Consider the following 17175-nt stretch of genomic DNA (forward strand, 5'->3'; position numbering starts at 1 on the left):
CGCTGCAGTCCACTTGCTGTGGGTTGACCCACATTGCCACAAGCGAGGGAATTCCAGGATTTTTACCCAACGACTGTGAAGGAACAGTGGCATATTTCCAAGTCAGAGTGGTGAATGGCTTGGAGAGAAACTTGCAAGTGGTGTTGTTCCCAGGTACCTGCTGCCCTTGTCCTTCTAGATGGATGTAGTCATGGGTTTGGAAGGTGTTGTCTCAGGATCTTTGGTGAATTTCTGCAGTGCATCTTGTATATAATAAACACTAGTGCTACTGAGTGCCGGTGGTGGAGGGACTGAATGTTTGTAGATGTGGTGCCAACCAAGCGGGTTGCTTTGTCCTGGATGATGTCAAGCTGTTTGAGTGTTGTTGGAGCTACACCCATCCAGGCAAGTAGGGAGTATTCCATCACACTTCTGACTTGTGCCTTGTGACTTTGGGGTGTCAGGAGGTCAGTTATTTGCCAAAGTATCCCTAGTCTCTGACCTGCTCTTGCAGCCACTGTTTATGTGATGAGTCCAGTTGAGTTTCTGGTCAATGGTAACCCCAAGGATGTTGACAATGGGGGATTCAGTGATGATAATACTGTTGAATGTGAAGGGGCTGTGATTAGAGTATCTCTTATTGGTGATTGTCATTGTCTGGCACGAGTGTTACTTGCCACATGTCGGCCCAAGCCTGGATATTGTCCAGACCTTGTTGCATTTGAGCACGGACTGCTTCAGTATCTGCAAACCATAATGTTTGAGTTAAACAATGTGTCTTAAATGTGTGCATATTGCAGGCTTTGATGGGGTATAGTTCAAGTTTCATGGTCATAGACAAAAAAGAAGGATTTTTAATCTATGTTTTGTTAACTGTTACAATAAATCAAATTATTTTACTGTTACTGATGAATCCTGTTGTGAAAAGCTTTTGTCCTGAGTAACAGTAAGACAGCCAAACTGGTTATTTTGGTGGTCGCATTGGGATCTTCTAGATTTAGACATTTTGCGATGGCATGTGGAACAGTGGACATGATTGTTGGTGCCAATGGACATGATTGTTGGTGCTGGAAAAGCACAGCAGGTCAGGCAGCATCAAAGGAGCAGGAAAATCGACGTTTCTGGCAAAAGCCCTTCATTATTGGTGCACTCTTCCCAGGCACAAACTCCATCATTCAGGGGCTAAAAGAGTAAATATGTCAGCAAATCGCTGAGAAGAGAAAAAACAATAGGGCAATCTCAGTTACTCATCGAGTTAAAGAGATGGACAGCATGGAAACAGACCCTTCACCCCAACTCGTCCATGCCGACCAGATATCTTAAACAAATTTAGTCCCATTTGCATGTACTCAAACATGATCTGGGAATGAAGCTGGGCAAGTAGAAGGGGCATCAGTTAGACAGCAAGTTGATGAAAGATCATAATTCATTTAAATTTATTGCAAAGAACATAAAGATAGACAAGTTTACAATTGGGGAAAAGCTCATTTTTCAGACCCAATTTATGATTTTGCTGAAGTGAGCTCCAAAAAGCTATTTGCAAGTAAATCAAATCAGCCTAGATGAGTGGAAGAAGGTTCTGAGGAAACTTGTTCTGTTAAAGATAAAGAGCAGGATGAATCATTCCAGAGGCTCCTGGATGTCAAGGGAGATAAAGATGAGGACAAAGAAATAAAAACAGAAGCTCATGAAATATAAGGTGTTCAACACTACAGAAAACCTACAGGAGGAGAAAATGTTACGGCTGAAATTAAAAAGGAAATTCAGAAAGCAAACAAGATATGAAAAACATGGGCAAATAAAATCAATGAAGACCCAAAGATTTTTAACAGGTACATGAAGTGTGAAAGGATAACTGAAGGAGGGATTCGGGCCTCTTTGGAACAATGTCAGTAACCGGTGTGTGATGGAGGACATTGGAATAGTGCTCAATGAATATTGTACATCTGTATTCACAATAAAGAGAGACAATACAGATATTGCCATCCACAAAGTGTGGAAATTTGTGAAGTATTCAAATCATAAGACAGAGATAACTCCTACAGATCACAGCCCATAGCCATTTTGTGCTTGTTGTAATTTTAATTGGCTGGAAAAGGGTCCACTTTTCTCACTAGGCCTCCAGTGCTGTTACTTGTCAAAATTCCCCATCATCCTAAACTGTGGGGATGTGAGGAAGAACACATTCACATAGCAAGTGGCAATGCTCATTGGTTGGTGAAGTGGACAAAAAATAACTTCTGAAGAAAATTGGATGGGCACTTGAGGGAAATAAACTTTCAAGGATATAATGGAGAAATGGGAACATCCACAGAGAAATGGACTTGATGGGACGCATGACCTCTTTCTATGCCATAAAAACTCCATGGGCAGAACATTTCCAGCACTTTTTATTTATGAAATAACTGCGGAAGCAGGGAATCAGAAATAAAAACTGAAATTGTTGGAAAAACTCAGGAGGTTTGGCAGCATCTGTGAAGAGAAATCAGAGTAAACACTGTGGGTCCAATGACCCTTAAAATGTGTTTCATAATCGTTAAAACTACAGACTAAAAGCTCAACAGTGGAATCAGGCTGAATGGCTTTTCTAGGCAAGTGTGGAACGATGAACCAAAATTTCAGTGCTGTGATTCAGTGACTACGGATGATGTCTTGGACTGTTACCAGACCATAAGACTTAGGAGCAGAAGTATACCATTCAACCGAGTTAGCATCATTTGCCATTCAAAGAGACCTTGGCTGATGTAATTCTGAACTCCACTTTCCTGCCTTAGCTTTATAACTCTGGATTCCTGACTGGTAACATAGAAACATAGAAAATATGTGCAGGAATAGGCCATTTGGCCTTTGAGCCTGCACCGCCATTCACCATGATCATGGCTGATCATGCATTTTCAGTATTCCATTCTCACTTCTCTCCAGACTCCTTCATCCGTTTAGTTGCAAGGGCCATGTTCAGCTCCTTCTTGAATATATCTAATGAACTGGCCCCAACCGCTTCCTGTGGGAGAGAATTCCACAAATTCACAACTCTGAGTGAAGAAATTCTTCCTCATCTCAATGCTAAATGGCTTATCCCTTATTCTTAGGCTGTAACCACCAGTTCTGGACTTAGAGTTATAGAGTTGCACAGTACAGAAACTGACCCTTCGGTCCAATTCGTCCATGCCAACCAGATATCCTAACCTAATCTAGTCCCATTTGCCAGCACTTGGCCCATATCCCTCCAAACCCTTCCTATTCATATACCCATCCAGATGCCTTTTAAATGCTGCAATTGTACCAGCCTCCGTCACTTCCTCTGGCAGCTCATTCCATACACGTACCACCCTCTGCATGAAAAAGTTGCCCCTTAGGTTCCTTTTATATCTTTCCCCTCTTAACCAAAACCTATGCCCTCTAGTTCTGGACTCACCAAATGCAGGGAAAAGCCCTTGTCTGTTTATCCTATCCATGCCCCTCATGATTTTATAAACCTCTATATGGTAACATCTTAACCTCTGACGCTCCAGGGAAAACAGCCCCAGCCTGTTCAGCCTTTCCCTATAGCTCAAATCCTCCAACCCTGGCAACATTCTTGCAAATCTTTTCTGAACCCTTTCAAGTTTCACAACATCCTTCCGATAAGATGGAGACCAGAATTGTTCACAATATTCCAAAAGTGGCCTAACCAACATCCTGTACAGCCGCAACATGACTCCCAACTCCTGTACTCAATACTCTGACCAATAAAGGAAAGCATATCAAACGCCTTCTTCACTATCCTACCTACCTGCGACTCTACTTTCAAGAAACTATGAACCTGCACTCCAAGGTCTCTTTGTTCAGTAACACTCCCTAGGACCTTACCATTAAGTGTATAAGTTCTGCTAAGATTTGCTTTTCCAAAATGCACCACCTCACATTTATCTAAACTAATCTCCATCTGCCACTCCTCAGCCCATTGGCCCACTGTGATCAAGATCCCGTTGTACTCTGACATAACCTTCTTTGCTGTCCACTAAACATCCAATTTTGGTATTATCTGCAAACGTACTAACTATATCTCCTATGTTCACACCCAAATCGTATATGTAAATGACAACATCAGGAACATTCTTCCAGTACTACCAGGGTGTTTTTATGTTTCTTTGAGGTCCCCCCTCATTCTTCTAAATCCCAGTGAGTAAAAGCCCATTCAATCCAGTCTTTCCTCATATGTCAGTTCTGCCATCCCAGCAATCAGTCTGGTGACCCTTTGCTGGGCTCCCTCAATAGCAAGAATGTCCTTCCTCAGACTAGGAAACCAAAACTAGACATAATACACAAGATGTGGCCTCACCAAGGTATAACTGCTGCAAGATATCCTTACTCTAATACCCAAATCCTTTCACTATGAAAGCCAGCTTGCCATTAGCTGTCCTTAAAATTCGATCCATCTCAGGTTTTAAATATGCAGAATAATCCAGCCTTTACCGCCCTTTGCAGTAAAGGATTCCACAGAGCCACATTCCTCTAAGGGGAGACATCCTTCTTAAATGGGAAACCTGTTATTCTGAGCTTATGCCCCCTGGACCTGGACTGTTCCACAGTGAAAAACAACCTTTCCAAATCTACCCTGACAAATCCCCTAAGAATCGTGTATATTTCAATACGGTAACCTTTTACTCTTCTAAGTTCTTCTAAATGACTACAGACAACAACCTACTCAATCTCTCCTCGTAAAACAGTCCCTCCATACCTGGAATCAGCCTAGTGAACCTTCTCTGCACTGCCTCCAAAGCTAGTGTCCTTAGATTCATCTCCTTAGGTAAGGGTCCCATAACTGTTCACAGTACTCCAGCTGTGGTCTGACTAATGTCTTATATAGTTTTATTAAAACTCTCCTACTTTTATACTCTATTCCCTTTAAAATGAAGGCCAACCTTCATTAGTTTTCCCTATATACGACTAAACTTGGATGCTAGCATTTTGTGATTTATACAGAATGACTCACAAATCCATCCGTAGCTTTCTGCTGTTTTTCTTCATTTAAATAATTTTCATCTATATTTTATCCTTCCTGCTGAAAATGGATAGCCCCACACTATATTCCATCTGCCAAGTTTTTACCCACTTTCTTAACCTGTCTATGTTCCTCTGCAGACTCTTTGTGTCATCCTCAGCACTTACCTTTCCACCAATTTTTGTGTCATCTGCAGACGTGGCAGCAGCACATTCATATTTCCCATCCAAATCATTAACATACTTTGTAAAAAAAATGAGGGCCCAGCTATGATCTCTGTAGCACTTCACTAGTTACTGGTGCCATCCTGAAAATGCCTCCTTTATCCCAACTCTCTAGTCCTTGATTAAGTTAGCTGATCTTCTATCCGTAGCTGTTTTTTGCTGCCTCTTTTTTAATAGATATACATTGACAGTTTTTCAATCCTTTGGGTCTCTTCTGGAATCTAAACATTCTTAGAAGATTACTAACAGTGCAGCCACTATCTTTATAGTTACTTATTTTGATATCCTAGGATCCATCCCATCAGGTTCAGGGAACCTATCAGTCTTTGGCCCTACAAGTTCGCAGAGTATCTTTTCTTGAGTGATAATTGTATTTAGTCCTCCTCCTCTTGTTGCCGAATATTATCTAATCCTTATTCTCAAGGGGCTTAGGTTCATTTTTGCCTCTCTATTCCTTTTCATATATTTTAAAAACATGAGCTGTCTACCCTGATATTACTTGTAAGTTTATCCTCAAAGTTTATCTTCTCCGGCTTTTCTTTTGGTCATCTTTAAATCTACTTCTGTGCCACTTTCAGAAATCCTTCCCAATCTTCTGGTTTAACATTAATCTTATTCACATTATATGAGGAATAATAGGTGAGGAATAAGAGAATGATTAGGGAGAAGGTAGGGTCAGTCAGGGATAGCGTAGAGAATTTGTGCATGGAGTCTGAGCAGATAGGCGAAGCCATAAATGGATTTTTTGCTTCAGTTTTCACGAAGGAAAGGGAGCTTGTTGTGAACGAGAACTTAGAGGAGCTGGGAAACAGGCATGAACAGATGAAGTTGATGTGCTGGAAATTCTAGCAAACATTAAGGTTGATAAGTCCCCAGGGCCGGACCAAGTTTATCCTAGGTTGTTCCGGTAAGCGAGAAAGGAGGTTGCTAAGTGACTGGCAAAGATCTTTGCTTCCTCACTCTCCACAGGAGTCGTACCAGAGGGTTGGAGGGAGGTGAATGTTGTTCCTCTTTTCAAGAAGGGGAATAGGGAAATCCCTGGAAATTACAGACCAGTCAGTCTTACATCTATGGTCAGTAAGGTTTTGAAAAGAATTCTGAGGGATAGGATTTATGACTATTTAGAAAAGCGTAGCGTGATTAAAAGCAGTCAGCATGGCTTTGTGAAGGACAGGTCATGCCTCACAAATCTTATTGAGTTCACTGAGAAGGTGACGAGACAGGTCGACGAAGGTCGAGCAGTGGATGTGGTGTATATGGACTTCATACTGGATTAGTGGTGCTGGAAGAGCACAGCAGTTCAGGCAGCATCCAACGAGCAGCGAAATCGACATTTCGGGCAAAAGCCCTTTATCAGGAATCGCGTCGATTTCGCTGCTCGTTGGATGCTGCCTGAACTGCTGTGCTCTTCCAGCACCACTAATCCAGTATTTGCTTTCCAGCATCTGGAGTCATTGTTTTTACCTATATGGACTTCAGCAAGGTGAGGTTCCCCATGGTAGGCTCATTCATAAAGTCAGGAGGTATAGGATACAGGGAGATTTGACTGTCTGGATTCAGAATTGGTTGGCTGACAGAAGGCAGAGAGTGGTTTTGGATGGAAAGCATTCTGCCTGGAGGTCAGTGTTGAGTGGGGTCTCGCAGGGTTCTGTTCTTGGGCCCCTGCTCTTTGTAGTTTTCATAAATTACTTAGATGAGGAGGTTGAGGGTGGGTTAGTAAATTTGCCGATGACACAAAGGTTGGAGGTCTCGTCGATAGTATTGTGGGCTATTGCAGGCTGCAGCGCGACATAGAAAGGATGCAAAGATGGGCTGAGAAATGGCAGCTAGAGTTGAACTTGGATAAATGCACAGTGAATCCTTTTGGAAGGTCGAACTTGAAAGCTGAGTATAGGATTAAAGACAGGATTCTTGGCAGTGTGGAGGAACAGAGGGACCTTGGTGTTCAAGTGCACAGATCCCTCAATTTGCCACCCAAGTGGATAGGGTTGTTAAGAAAGTATATGGTGTTTTGGCTTTCATTAACAGGGGGATCAAGTTTAAGAACCACAAGGTTTTGCTGTAGGTCTCCAAGACCCTGGAGAGACCACACTTGGAATATTGTGTCCAGTTCTGGTCGCCCTATTATAGGAAAGATACGGAGTCTTTGGAGAGGGTGCAAAGAATGTTTACCAGGATGCTGCCTGGACTGGAGGGCTTGTCTTACGAAGAGAGGTTGACTAAGCTTGGACTTTTCTCTCTGGAGAGAAGGAGGAAGAGAGGAGACCTGATCGAGGTATACAAGATAATGAGCAGAATAGATAGAATCAATAGCCAGAGACTTTTCCCCAGTGTAGGATTGACTGCCATGAGGAGTCATAATTTGAAGATATTAGTAGGAAGGTACGGAGGAGACGTCAGAGGTAGGTTCTTTATGCAGAGAGTTGTGAATGCGTGGAATGCATTGCCAGCAGTTGTGGTGGAAGTAGAGTCACTAGGGACATTTGAGTGAATGCTGGACATGCACATGGATAGCAGTGCATAGGTTAGATTATTTTATTTCAGGTTAGGAATAATCCTTGACACATTGTGGGCTGAAGGGCCTGTTCTGTGCTGCACTTTTCTATGTTCTATGATTGATTTTCTTTCAATTTGGTCTTATCCTTAACTTCCTTGGTTAACCATGGTTGGCTTATCTCTTCCTAATCATTCTTTCCCACTGGGATATATGTTTCCAGTGAGCCATGAACTATTTTCTTAAATGTCAGCCATTGTCCCTAAACTGGTGTTTGCTGCTAAACTCCTTTCCCAGTCCAGGCTCTGCCCTCATTCCTTTGCGATTATCCTTATTTAAGTGTAATATAGTTATTTCTGGCTGGGTTTCTCACTCTCAAACTGAATGCTCAATTCTGCCATGTTATGGTCACTGTTTCTGAGGAAATCTTTTACTTTGACATCACTTATTAAACTTGCCTCATTATGCATCACCAGCACATTGCTCTAGGAAAATATTCTGAATACATTTATGATTTCTTCCTCATGGCTATCTCTGCCAATCTGACTATCCCAACCAATGGAAAGATTGAAGTCACCTATGATTAACGTGCCGTTTTGTTATATCGTCTCATTATCTCCTAATTTATTCTCTGTCCCAATGTATAACTACTGTTGGGGGTTGCTGTAGACTATTTCTTACCTCCACCCTTGAGGATTCTACAGCTTCCGATTCAAGGCCATTTCTTACTTTTGTACTTGTTCTATCCTCTACCAACAATGCTATCCCATCACTCTTTTCCTCCTGCCCGTCTTTTCAAATAGTCACATTCCCCTGAATACTCAGTTCCCAACTTTCCCAAGTTGGGAATCATGTCTTTGCAATGATGATAGATCATTAACCGACATTTGTATAATTAATTCATTTACTTTGTTCCGAATACTACGCACATAAATGTAAAGGGACATTAATTTTGCCTTTTTACCATCTCTCCCCCTTTGACTTTTTTTAACTGCTGTTTTTCTGTGCTTATACACTTTGCCCCTTCCTGTTCCACTCTGAATATTGTAATCCAAATCGTTGCTCAGTAATACTGCCATACCCCCTTGATTTGTTACTGTTTCACTGATGTAGTATTCTCTTTCTCCAGTCCCCTCAGTCTCCTTGAATCGTTAACACTCACCCAGTGCCGACATTTCAGAAGCATGTCCTGGAAAATTCCTGCGGTGTTTCGTACCTGTGCCGTAGACAGCAGGTGAGCCGAATTTGCAGAGGTGTGGGGTGAAAGTCCAAGCTCCACCAGGTGTCCCAGCAGTAGCCCCAGCTCCTGTCAACAAGGAAAGAAAAGCTATCACACCTTCCCCTGACTTCTGCTTGATGAGAGTCTCTGGCCACCTTCCAGAGCCTTGACAAATGCATGCACCCAGCAAAATATTATAATGAATGTTGGCCACACTCCATCTTAACAAATGTCCAATATGTTAATTGAGAGAATGGAACCAGAGTTTTCAACTGCTAAACATCAGCACTGGGTGTAATCCAATGGAAAAATAGCAGTTATTCAACTGTCCAGGCATCAAAGCTGACTGGAACCTGTCCACAAGTTGTTGTATTGGAAACTTCTGCTCGAAGTAAAAGTAACAGAATCATTGGTGAGTTGGGGGTGAGGGACCTTTCAGTCTTCATTCAATATTGGAATGAAGCCATCAGACTAGAGGTGGCTGATATTATTTCACCTGTCAAGATTAGGACGAGGGGGCAAACCAGGGAACTAGAGGCAAGTCGACGAACAAGGTTAGGAGAAGTGATTTAAACCACTATCAAGAATAAAATGAACTTGCATTTGGAAAGACAAAGGGCTGGCATAAATCAGCAGATCCAACAGCATCTGGAGAGAGTAGCAAATTTAAAGCTGAACTGAGTCAGTTTCTTGAAACAATGTGTAAATAGTCCCCAGCTTTGACAAAGGGTCAGTTAGACTTGAAACATCAGCTCTTTTCTCTCCTTACAGATGCTGCCAGACCTGCTGAGATTTTCCAGCATTTTCTCTTTTGGTTTCAGATTCCAGCATCCACAGTAATTTGCTTTTATTTATTTAAATAGTTCAACTGGGGAAGGGGCAGTATTAGATGTTGTACTGGGGAATGGCCAGGTGACCCAAGTTTCAATGGGAGAGCGTTTTAGGTACAGTGATCATAATTCTGTCAGTTTTAAAATACTTATCGATAAAGATAACACTGGTCCTTGGGCGAAAGCAGTGAATTCAAGTAAGATTGATTACAACAATATTAGATAGGAGCTAGAGAAATTAGTTTGGAGGTGGCTGATTGGGGTAAATCCACAATTGAAAGGCCAATTGATCAGCGTTTAGGACCAGCATGTTCCTACAAAGATGAAAGTTAAGGATGGCAAAATTCAGAAACAAGAAATATTGAAACATCAGTCAAAAAGAATAAAGTGCATAGGTAGGGTTTACAAAACTGAAATCAGACAAGATCCTTGAGAAATTATAAAGGAAACAGGAAAGAACTTAAACAAGGAATTAGAGGGGCGAAAAGGGGCCACAAAATGTCCTTGGCAATTAGGATTAAGACAAATCCCAAAACATCTTCTAAGTATATTAGGAATATATTAGGAGTATATTAAGACAGTAACTAAGGAAAGGGTAGGTCCACTCATGGACAAAAGAGGGACTTTATGTATGCAGCCAGAGGAAGTGGATGAGGTCCTTAATGAGTAATTCGCATCGGTATTCACCTAAAAGGATGTTGGTAAAATTCGGGAGGGGTATATTGATATTCTAGGGCATGTTGATATAGTAAAAGATAGTAGTGTTGGGTGTCTTGTAAAACATTAAGGGCAGATAAGTCCCCAGCACCTGATAGAATCCATCTCATGATACTGAGGGAGGTGAGAAAGGAGATTGCTGGGTACTTGACAGAGATTGTTATAGGAGAAAGTGAGGACTGCAGATGCTGGAGATCAGAGCTGAAAAATGTGTTGCTGGAAAAGCGCAGCAGGTCAGGCAGCATCCAAGGAGCAGGAGAATCAACGTTTTGGGCATAAGCCCTTCTTCAGGAGATTGTTATATCCTTGTTAGCCACAGATGAAGTCCCAGAAGATTGGGAGGATTGCCAAGGTCTATGAAGTACAATCCAGGAGATTATAGGCTGGTGAGCATTAAATCAGTGGTAGGGAAATTATTGGAGAAGATTCATCGGGACAGGATTTTCTTGCATTTGGAAAATAATGGACTTATTAGGAATTGTCAGCATAGCTTTTTGCAGGGGAGGTTTTGTCTCACAAATTTTAATTAGTTTTTTGAGGAAGCCATGAAGATGATTGGTGAGGATAGGGCAATGGATGTTCCACAAGGATGAGAGCTGGGATTGCTGTTGGTTGTTGTACATATAAATAATTTGGATGAAAATTAGGTGGTCTGATTGGTAAGTTTGCAGACAACATGAAAATTGGTGCAGTTGTGGATAGTAAGGCAGGTTGTGAAAAGATCAGTTGGAACGTTGGGCAGAGAAATAGCAGATGGAGTTTAATCCAGACATTTGAGGGATGCATTTTAGGAGATCAAATACAAACAGGAAGTCTACATTAAATGGTAGGATCCTTAGCACCATTGATATACAGAGGAATCTTGGGGTCCAACTCCACAGCTCTCTGAAAGTGGCAACAGAAGTAGATAACATGGTAAAGAAGACATACAACATGCTTGGCTTCATCCTTCGGGGCCTTGACTATTAAAGTTGGCAAGTCATATTAGAGCTATATAAAACCTCAGTGAGGCCATTTTTGGAGTATATTGTGCAGTCTGGACACCACACGATCAGAAGGATGTGGAGGTTTGAAGAGGATGCAAAAGAGGTTTACCAGGATGTTGCCTGGATTGGAGTATATTAGCTATAGGAGAGGTCAGACAAACTTTGATTGTTTCGCTAGGGAGTCAGAGCTGAGGGGCAACCCGATAAAATTATGAGAAGCATGAATAGGGTGGATAGTCAAAGTCTCTTTCCCAGGATGAAAATGTCAAGTACCCGGGGGTTTAAAATGAGAGGGGAAATGTTTAAAGGAGATGTGCAAGGATAGTTATTTAATGTAAAGGGTGGTAGGAGCTTGGAAAGCACTTCTGGGAGAGGTGGTAGAAGCAAAGTTTAAGAGGCATTTAGATAGACACATGAACAGACATGGAATAGAGGGATACAGACCATGTGCAGCCAGATGGGATTAGTTTAGAATGGTATTATGGTCAGCAAAGACATGGTGGGCTGAAAGGCCTGTTTCTGTGCTGCACTGTTCTATATTACAGTATGGCCTTTCTCCAGAAGCCTAGATTCATACCAGCTTCAAAACATTAACTTTGCTTCTTTCTCCACACATACTGCCAGACCTGCTGAGTTTCTCCAAGACTTTGTTTTTATTTCAGATTTCCAGCATGTGCAATATTTTGTTTTTATTTAATTTGGAAAACCCTGGATTAAATCACAGAAGTCAGCCTTCTTAAAGGAATATTGTGTCTGAGTAACTTCAGAGAATTATTCACTGATATAACAGAGAAATTGATCAAGTCAATGGACTTTGATATTTGATTAAGTGCCACACAAAAGGCTTTTATGAAGGTGCACAAATTTAGGAATTCAACATGAATTCAACAATGGCCAGTCAATGACAGGAAATTCATGGTAGGAAGGATAGATGGTTGTCAGACCAAAGTTGGCTCTAGCACTCTTGCAAATTTTATAAACAATCTCACCCAGGAGTGGCATTATAAAATTTACAATTCTGGCAAAGTAATCAGTTGCAGTGATGATAGTGGTTGGTTTCAAGATGGAGATATTGGGAAAAGGCTGAAGCACGGCAGATTTAGCTCAATATGGAGCAGCATGGAGAGAGTGTACGTGGGGAGACTAACATGGAAAATCACAATACTATAAATGATACCATTTTGGAAAGTATAGATGAGCAAGAGAGCCATTAGTGTCCATACACAAGAATACTTAAAGACAGCAAAGCAACTGATTGATTTTTTTAAAAAAGTGTTTCTTGGATTTATCAGGAGATACATAAAACAGCAAGGACACCATGCTGGAACTTTAAAAACCACTGCTTCAACTCAACTCGCGTTTGTGGATAATTGTGACCAGCACAGGTCAATAAAGATCAACAATGGTATTAGAAAGGATACAGAGGAGATTTACCACCAGATAGGAGGGATTTCAGTGAAGAATAGAAGTTGAAAACATTGACTGTTCTCTTGGGAACAATAAACCAAAGATGACTGAGCAGACGTTTTCAAAATTATGAGAAAAAACTTTCTGAAAGGTTCTTCCCACTGGTGAGTGGATCAGTAACCAGAAGCCATAGGACCACAATGGTTGGTAATTGATAGAGAAGATGGGGTATGTGTTTTTCATAGTTTCCATGTTCTGAACATGGTCTGAGAAAATAGTGGAAGCTGGTTTATAACTCATACCATTAAAGATTTGGACAAATACTTTAGATGAGGAACTCATTGGGTTAGAGAGAAAAGGCAGAGGGAAATTCTAACAAAGAGTGCATTTTTCAAGCAGGTCCAATGGAGCAAATGGCCTCCTTCCACGCGAGATGTTGCTTTGATTATAGTGTAACCTGCTTCAGTTTTTATCACTTCATACCATCTTCGCAGAAACCTATGCTGTACATTTTGATATCCCTTTTCTTCCCATTGTGACTCCATCATTTAATACTTGCTTTCCATCCTTGTTTTTTTTTAATCTCTTTCCCAGCCTGTTGTGGACTCCTATTTTTCTTGAATTGTTCACTGTATTTAGTAAATTACAGAAATACCAAACACACTGAGTCATGGTCTATGTAAGAAATTAGTCCATATCCTGTTATGGGGGACAACTCACAATGCACCACGTTTTCACACTTCACTGCCTCCTCGTCCATGGTACCAGGTTCTTGGAAGAACTTACCCGCAGGGTAACCCAGCAGCAGGTTTGGATCAGTTTGTCGTCCTCAGTTAGCAGCACTGAATCCTCCCCAACATTCTGTTCCAGACCTTTTCCTACAGCTATTACAGCCTTGATTGCAATTCCCATATCAGCAAGGGAGGGAGCTGTTTCTGGGGGGGGGGGGGAAATAAAAAAAGAAATCAATGATTGGCTTTATGCTCTCTTATCATGGAGACACATAACCTGAAGCACAGCTCTATGGCACCTAAGAATTTGTTAAAGGCTGAAATCTAACCTTTGGTTGGGTGTTATACATATAAAATCCACAGATACCTGCGAAGGAGTTCCAGGTTGAAATCAGTAGTGATTGGAACCAGGTGGATCTCATTGATTATGAGATCCTTGATTGTGGTTGTTAACCTGCGGCAATCAGGAAGTCCTGGTTGACCAACATAAACAGGATTCAGAGCCCGGGTGTCTCTCGAAAAGGAGCACGTGGTGTCCACCAACACCCTTGCACTGTTCAGGGAGAGGTGGGCGCCTCAGGGAGTGGAGTGTATTATGTCCCCCTCCAATTCTATTTTGATTTAATCCCTGCCCTCCCCTTCATTGTCTGATCACACAGCATCGCCGTTTGATGTGAAGGGCACTGCTTGTCACTGGCCACTCGGGTGTTTCCTTTTTTCCTGGTGGTGGGAATTGAATAAAGATTCATACACCTTGTGTCTTTCACTGTGTCTCACACCTGCACACACACACCATGGGTGCTGGGGAAAATATAAGCACCACTGAAGTTAAGTGGTAGTGCAGGGGTAAAAAAAAAACAGGAGAGTTAGAGTAAAAAAATATAAATAGGATTCAACTTTTTAAAATGCTTTTTCATGAATTGAATAATTGAAGTATAAATTTACCTCTGCATTGGTTATAATTCTCAAATAAAATTACTGTTTTGACAGACTCAAAAAAAACCAAGATTTTGTCCACATGTAAATAAAGAGGGACTTGGTGATGGGATACCAGCCTCTGTGGTGTTACAGAAGAAAAAGAAAAAAAATAAGGACAGGACTGTCAGACATACCTGACACTCTGACATTGGCTCTGAGGGACCTGGATCAATATGAAGGACTCTCCATGCGTAAGTAAGAAGGAAAATAGAAAAAATAAACAGGGTTCAGAATTGCCTCAGGGACTGACTCTGAGCTGACTGGCCACAACCAGTGTACATAAACAAAGGGTGACTTGATGACAGGATACTAGCTTCTGTGCAGTTATTTCAGTGGCGAGGAGAAAGTTAGGACTACAGATGATGGAGCGTTAGTGTCGAAAAATTTGGCACTGGAAAAGCACAGCAAGTCAGACAGCATCTGAGGAGCAGGAGAGGATGTTTTGGGCTGAAGCCCAATTTCAGGAATGTGTGCCAATAGGATAAAACAATATGTGCCTGAAGAACATTTGTTTGTAACAGTGATCTTTGAGTTGGGGTAAGCACTTCTGACATCATCCCTTTTGGGAAGGTTGATTTGTCTTATCCTGCCATCAAGGATTGGGCCCAGTATGTGGAAACAATGTGATATTTTTCCAGGCAATTGACATTGGAGCAGATGAAAAACAATAAGTAATCCTTCTGACTGCTTGCAGACCTTGAGCATTTCTGGTTATAAGGGGCTTAATTTTCCCAGAAGTACCAGACACTAAAACCTTCAAAGAGTTGACAGATTTCGTTAAGGAATATTACGATCCCAAACTCTAATTCTGAGACACTATTGATTTTATTCAGCTGTTAGTGAACTGGGGTATCTATATCGGGATTCCTGATGAGGTTAAGGTGAATGGCAGAAGGCATGTGACTTTGGGTTAACCCTGAATGTATTGCTGAGAAACCACTTGGCATATGGGATTAATGACGTAATCATGTAAAAGTACCTACTAGCTGAAGCCCAAATGAACTTCAAACAGACACTGCAGGCAGCTTTGTCATTAGAAAATGTGGCAAGTGGAGCAGGGGATCTACAGGGCATCCCAATGGAAGTAGACATTCTTACCTGTTTGATTGAGCTTGGGGAATACCACTTGAGTGAAGGCAATCGCAGAGCCTCACACAGGGCATATCCTGAGCAGAGGGATCTCAGGTTAAACTACAGCAGAACCCCACCACAAAGCCAAACCTCGGCCAAGTGGCTAAAAGGTTCTTAGGATCTGGGCCGGTAAGACATCATAGTTGCTACCAGTATGAGGACTCGAGACAACAAAGGAGTCCTACAAGGCCTGACTGGAATAAGAAAACTCACAGGTTGGTATCCAGGCAAGTCCACCCACATGTGGGTTGGAACAATTAAATTGCTTAGCAACATCCAAATCAGAACCAATTAAATTTATTGTCTGGTTAAATGGTCACTCAGTTCTCATGGAGGTCATTACTGGTGCAGCTGTATCTACCGTTGCAGAACCTGTCTTTAACAAAATTTGCTCTGGTCTCCAACCCTTAAGTTTGTGCAAAATTTCAACCAGACTGAGAACATACACTGGAGAACCCTTGTAAATTAAGAGTGCAAGTCAAACAGTCTGGGCAGGCAGGGACAAAGCAGAGAACAAGGTAGGATTGACAAATTAAACTGCATTTGTTTTAATGCAAGAGGCCTAACAGGGAAGGCAGATGAACTCAGGGCATGGTTAAGTACATGGGACTGGGATATCATGGCAATTACAGAAACGTGGCTCAGGGATGGGCAGGACTGGCAGCTTAATGTTCCAGGATCCAAATGCTATAGGAACGATAAGAGGGCAAGAGAGGAAGGGGAATGGTGTTTTTGATAAGGATATAATTATGGCTGTAAGTAGGGAGGATATTCCTGGGAATATGTCCAGGGAAGTTGTTGGGGTGGAACTGAGAAGAAAGGGATGATTTCCTTATTGGATTGTGTACAGACCACCAACCCCCCCCCCCACACTCACCTCAATAGTCAGCGGGAAATTGAGAAACAATTTTGTAAGGAGATCTCAGTAATCTGCAACAATAGTTGGGTGTTTACGGTAGGGGATTTTAACTTTCCAAACATGGACTAGGACTGCCATAGTGTTAGGGTTTAGATGGAAAAGAATTTGTTAAATGTGTACAAGAAAATCTTCCAATTCAGAATGTGGATGTACCTATAAGAGAAGGGGCAAAACTTGACCTACTCTTGGGAAATAAGGCAGGGCAGGTGACTGAGGTGTCAGTGCAGGAGCACTTTGGGGCCAGTGACCATAATTCTATTAGTTTTAAAATAGTGATGGAAAAGAATAGACTGGATCTAAAAGTTGAAGTTCTAAATTAGAAAAAGGCCAATTTTAATGTATTTGGCAAGAACTTTCGAAAGCTGACTGGGGGCAGATGTTCACAGGTAAAGTGACGGCTAGAAAACGGAAAGCCTTTAAAATAAGATAGTGAGAGTCCAGAGACAATATATTCCTGTTAGGGTGAAAAGAAAGGCTGGTAGGTGGAGAGAATGCTGGATGACTTGAAAAATTGAGGGTTTGGTTAAGAAAAAGAAGCAAGTATATGTCAGGTAGAGGCACCAGAGATCTAGTTTA

General features: G+C 41.7%; 1 protein-coding gene across 2 annotated transcripts in view; it reads right to left on the bottom strand.

The window, feature by feature from the left end:
* The window catches only part of LOC140487778 (tRNA (32-2'-O)-methyltransferase regulator THADA), a 295012-nt gene that overhangs the window by 114923 nt on the left and 162914 nt on the right, over positions 1-17175 (bottom strand). For both annotated transcript variants that reach the window (XM_072587028.1, XM_072587029.1), the window contains exons 17-18: positions 13627-13775; positions 8844-8987 (exon numbers count right to left, since the gene is read on the bottom strand). In XM_072587028.1, the coding sequence (XP_072443129.1) occupies positions 8844-8987; positions 13627-13775 (293 nt within the window). The remainder of the gene's footprint in view (positions 1-8843; positions 8988-13626; positions 13776-17175) is intronic.

This window comes from Chiloscyllium punctatum, chromosome 17, assembly GCF_047496795.1.
Source record: "Chiloscyllium punctatum isolate Juve2018m chromosome 17, sChiPun1.3, whole genome shotgun sequence".
Classification (NCBI taxonomy): Eukaryota; Metazoa; Chordata; class Chondrichthyes; order Orectolobiformes; family Hemiscylliidae; genus Chiloscyllium; species Chiloscyllium punctatum.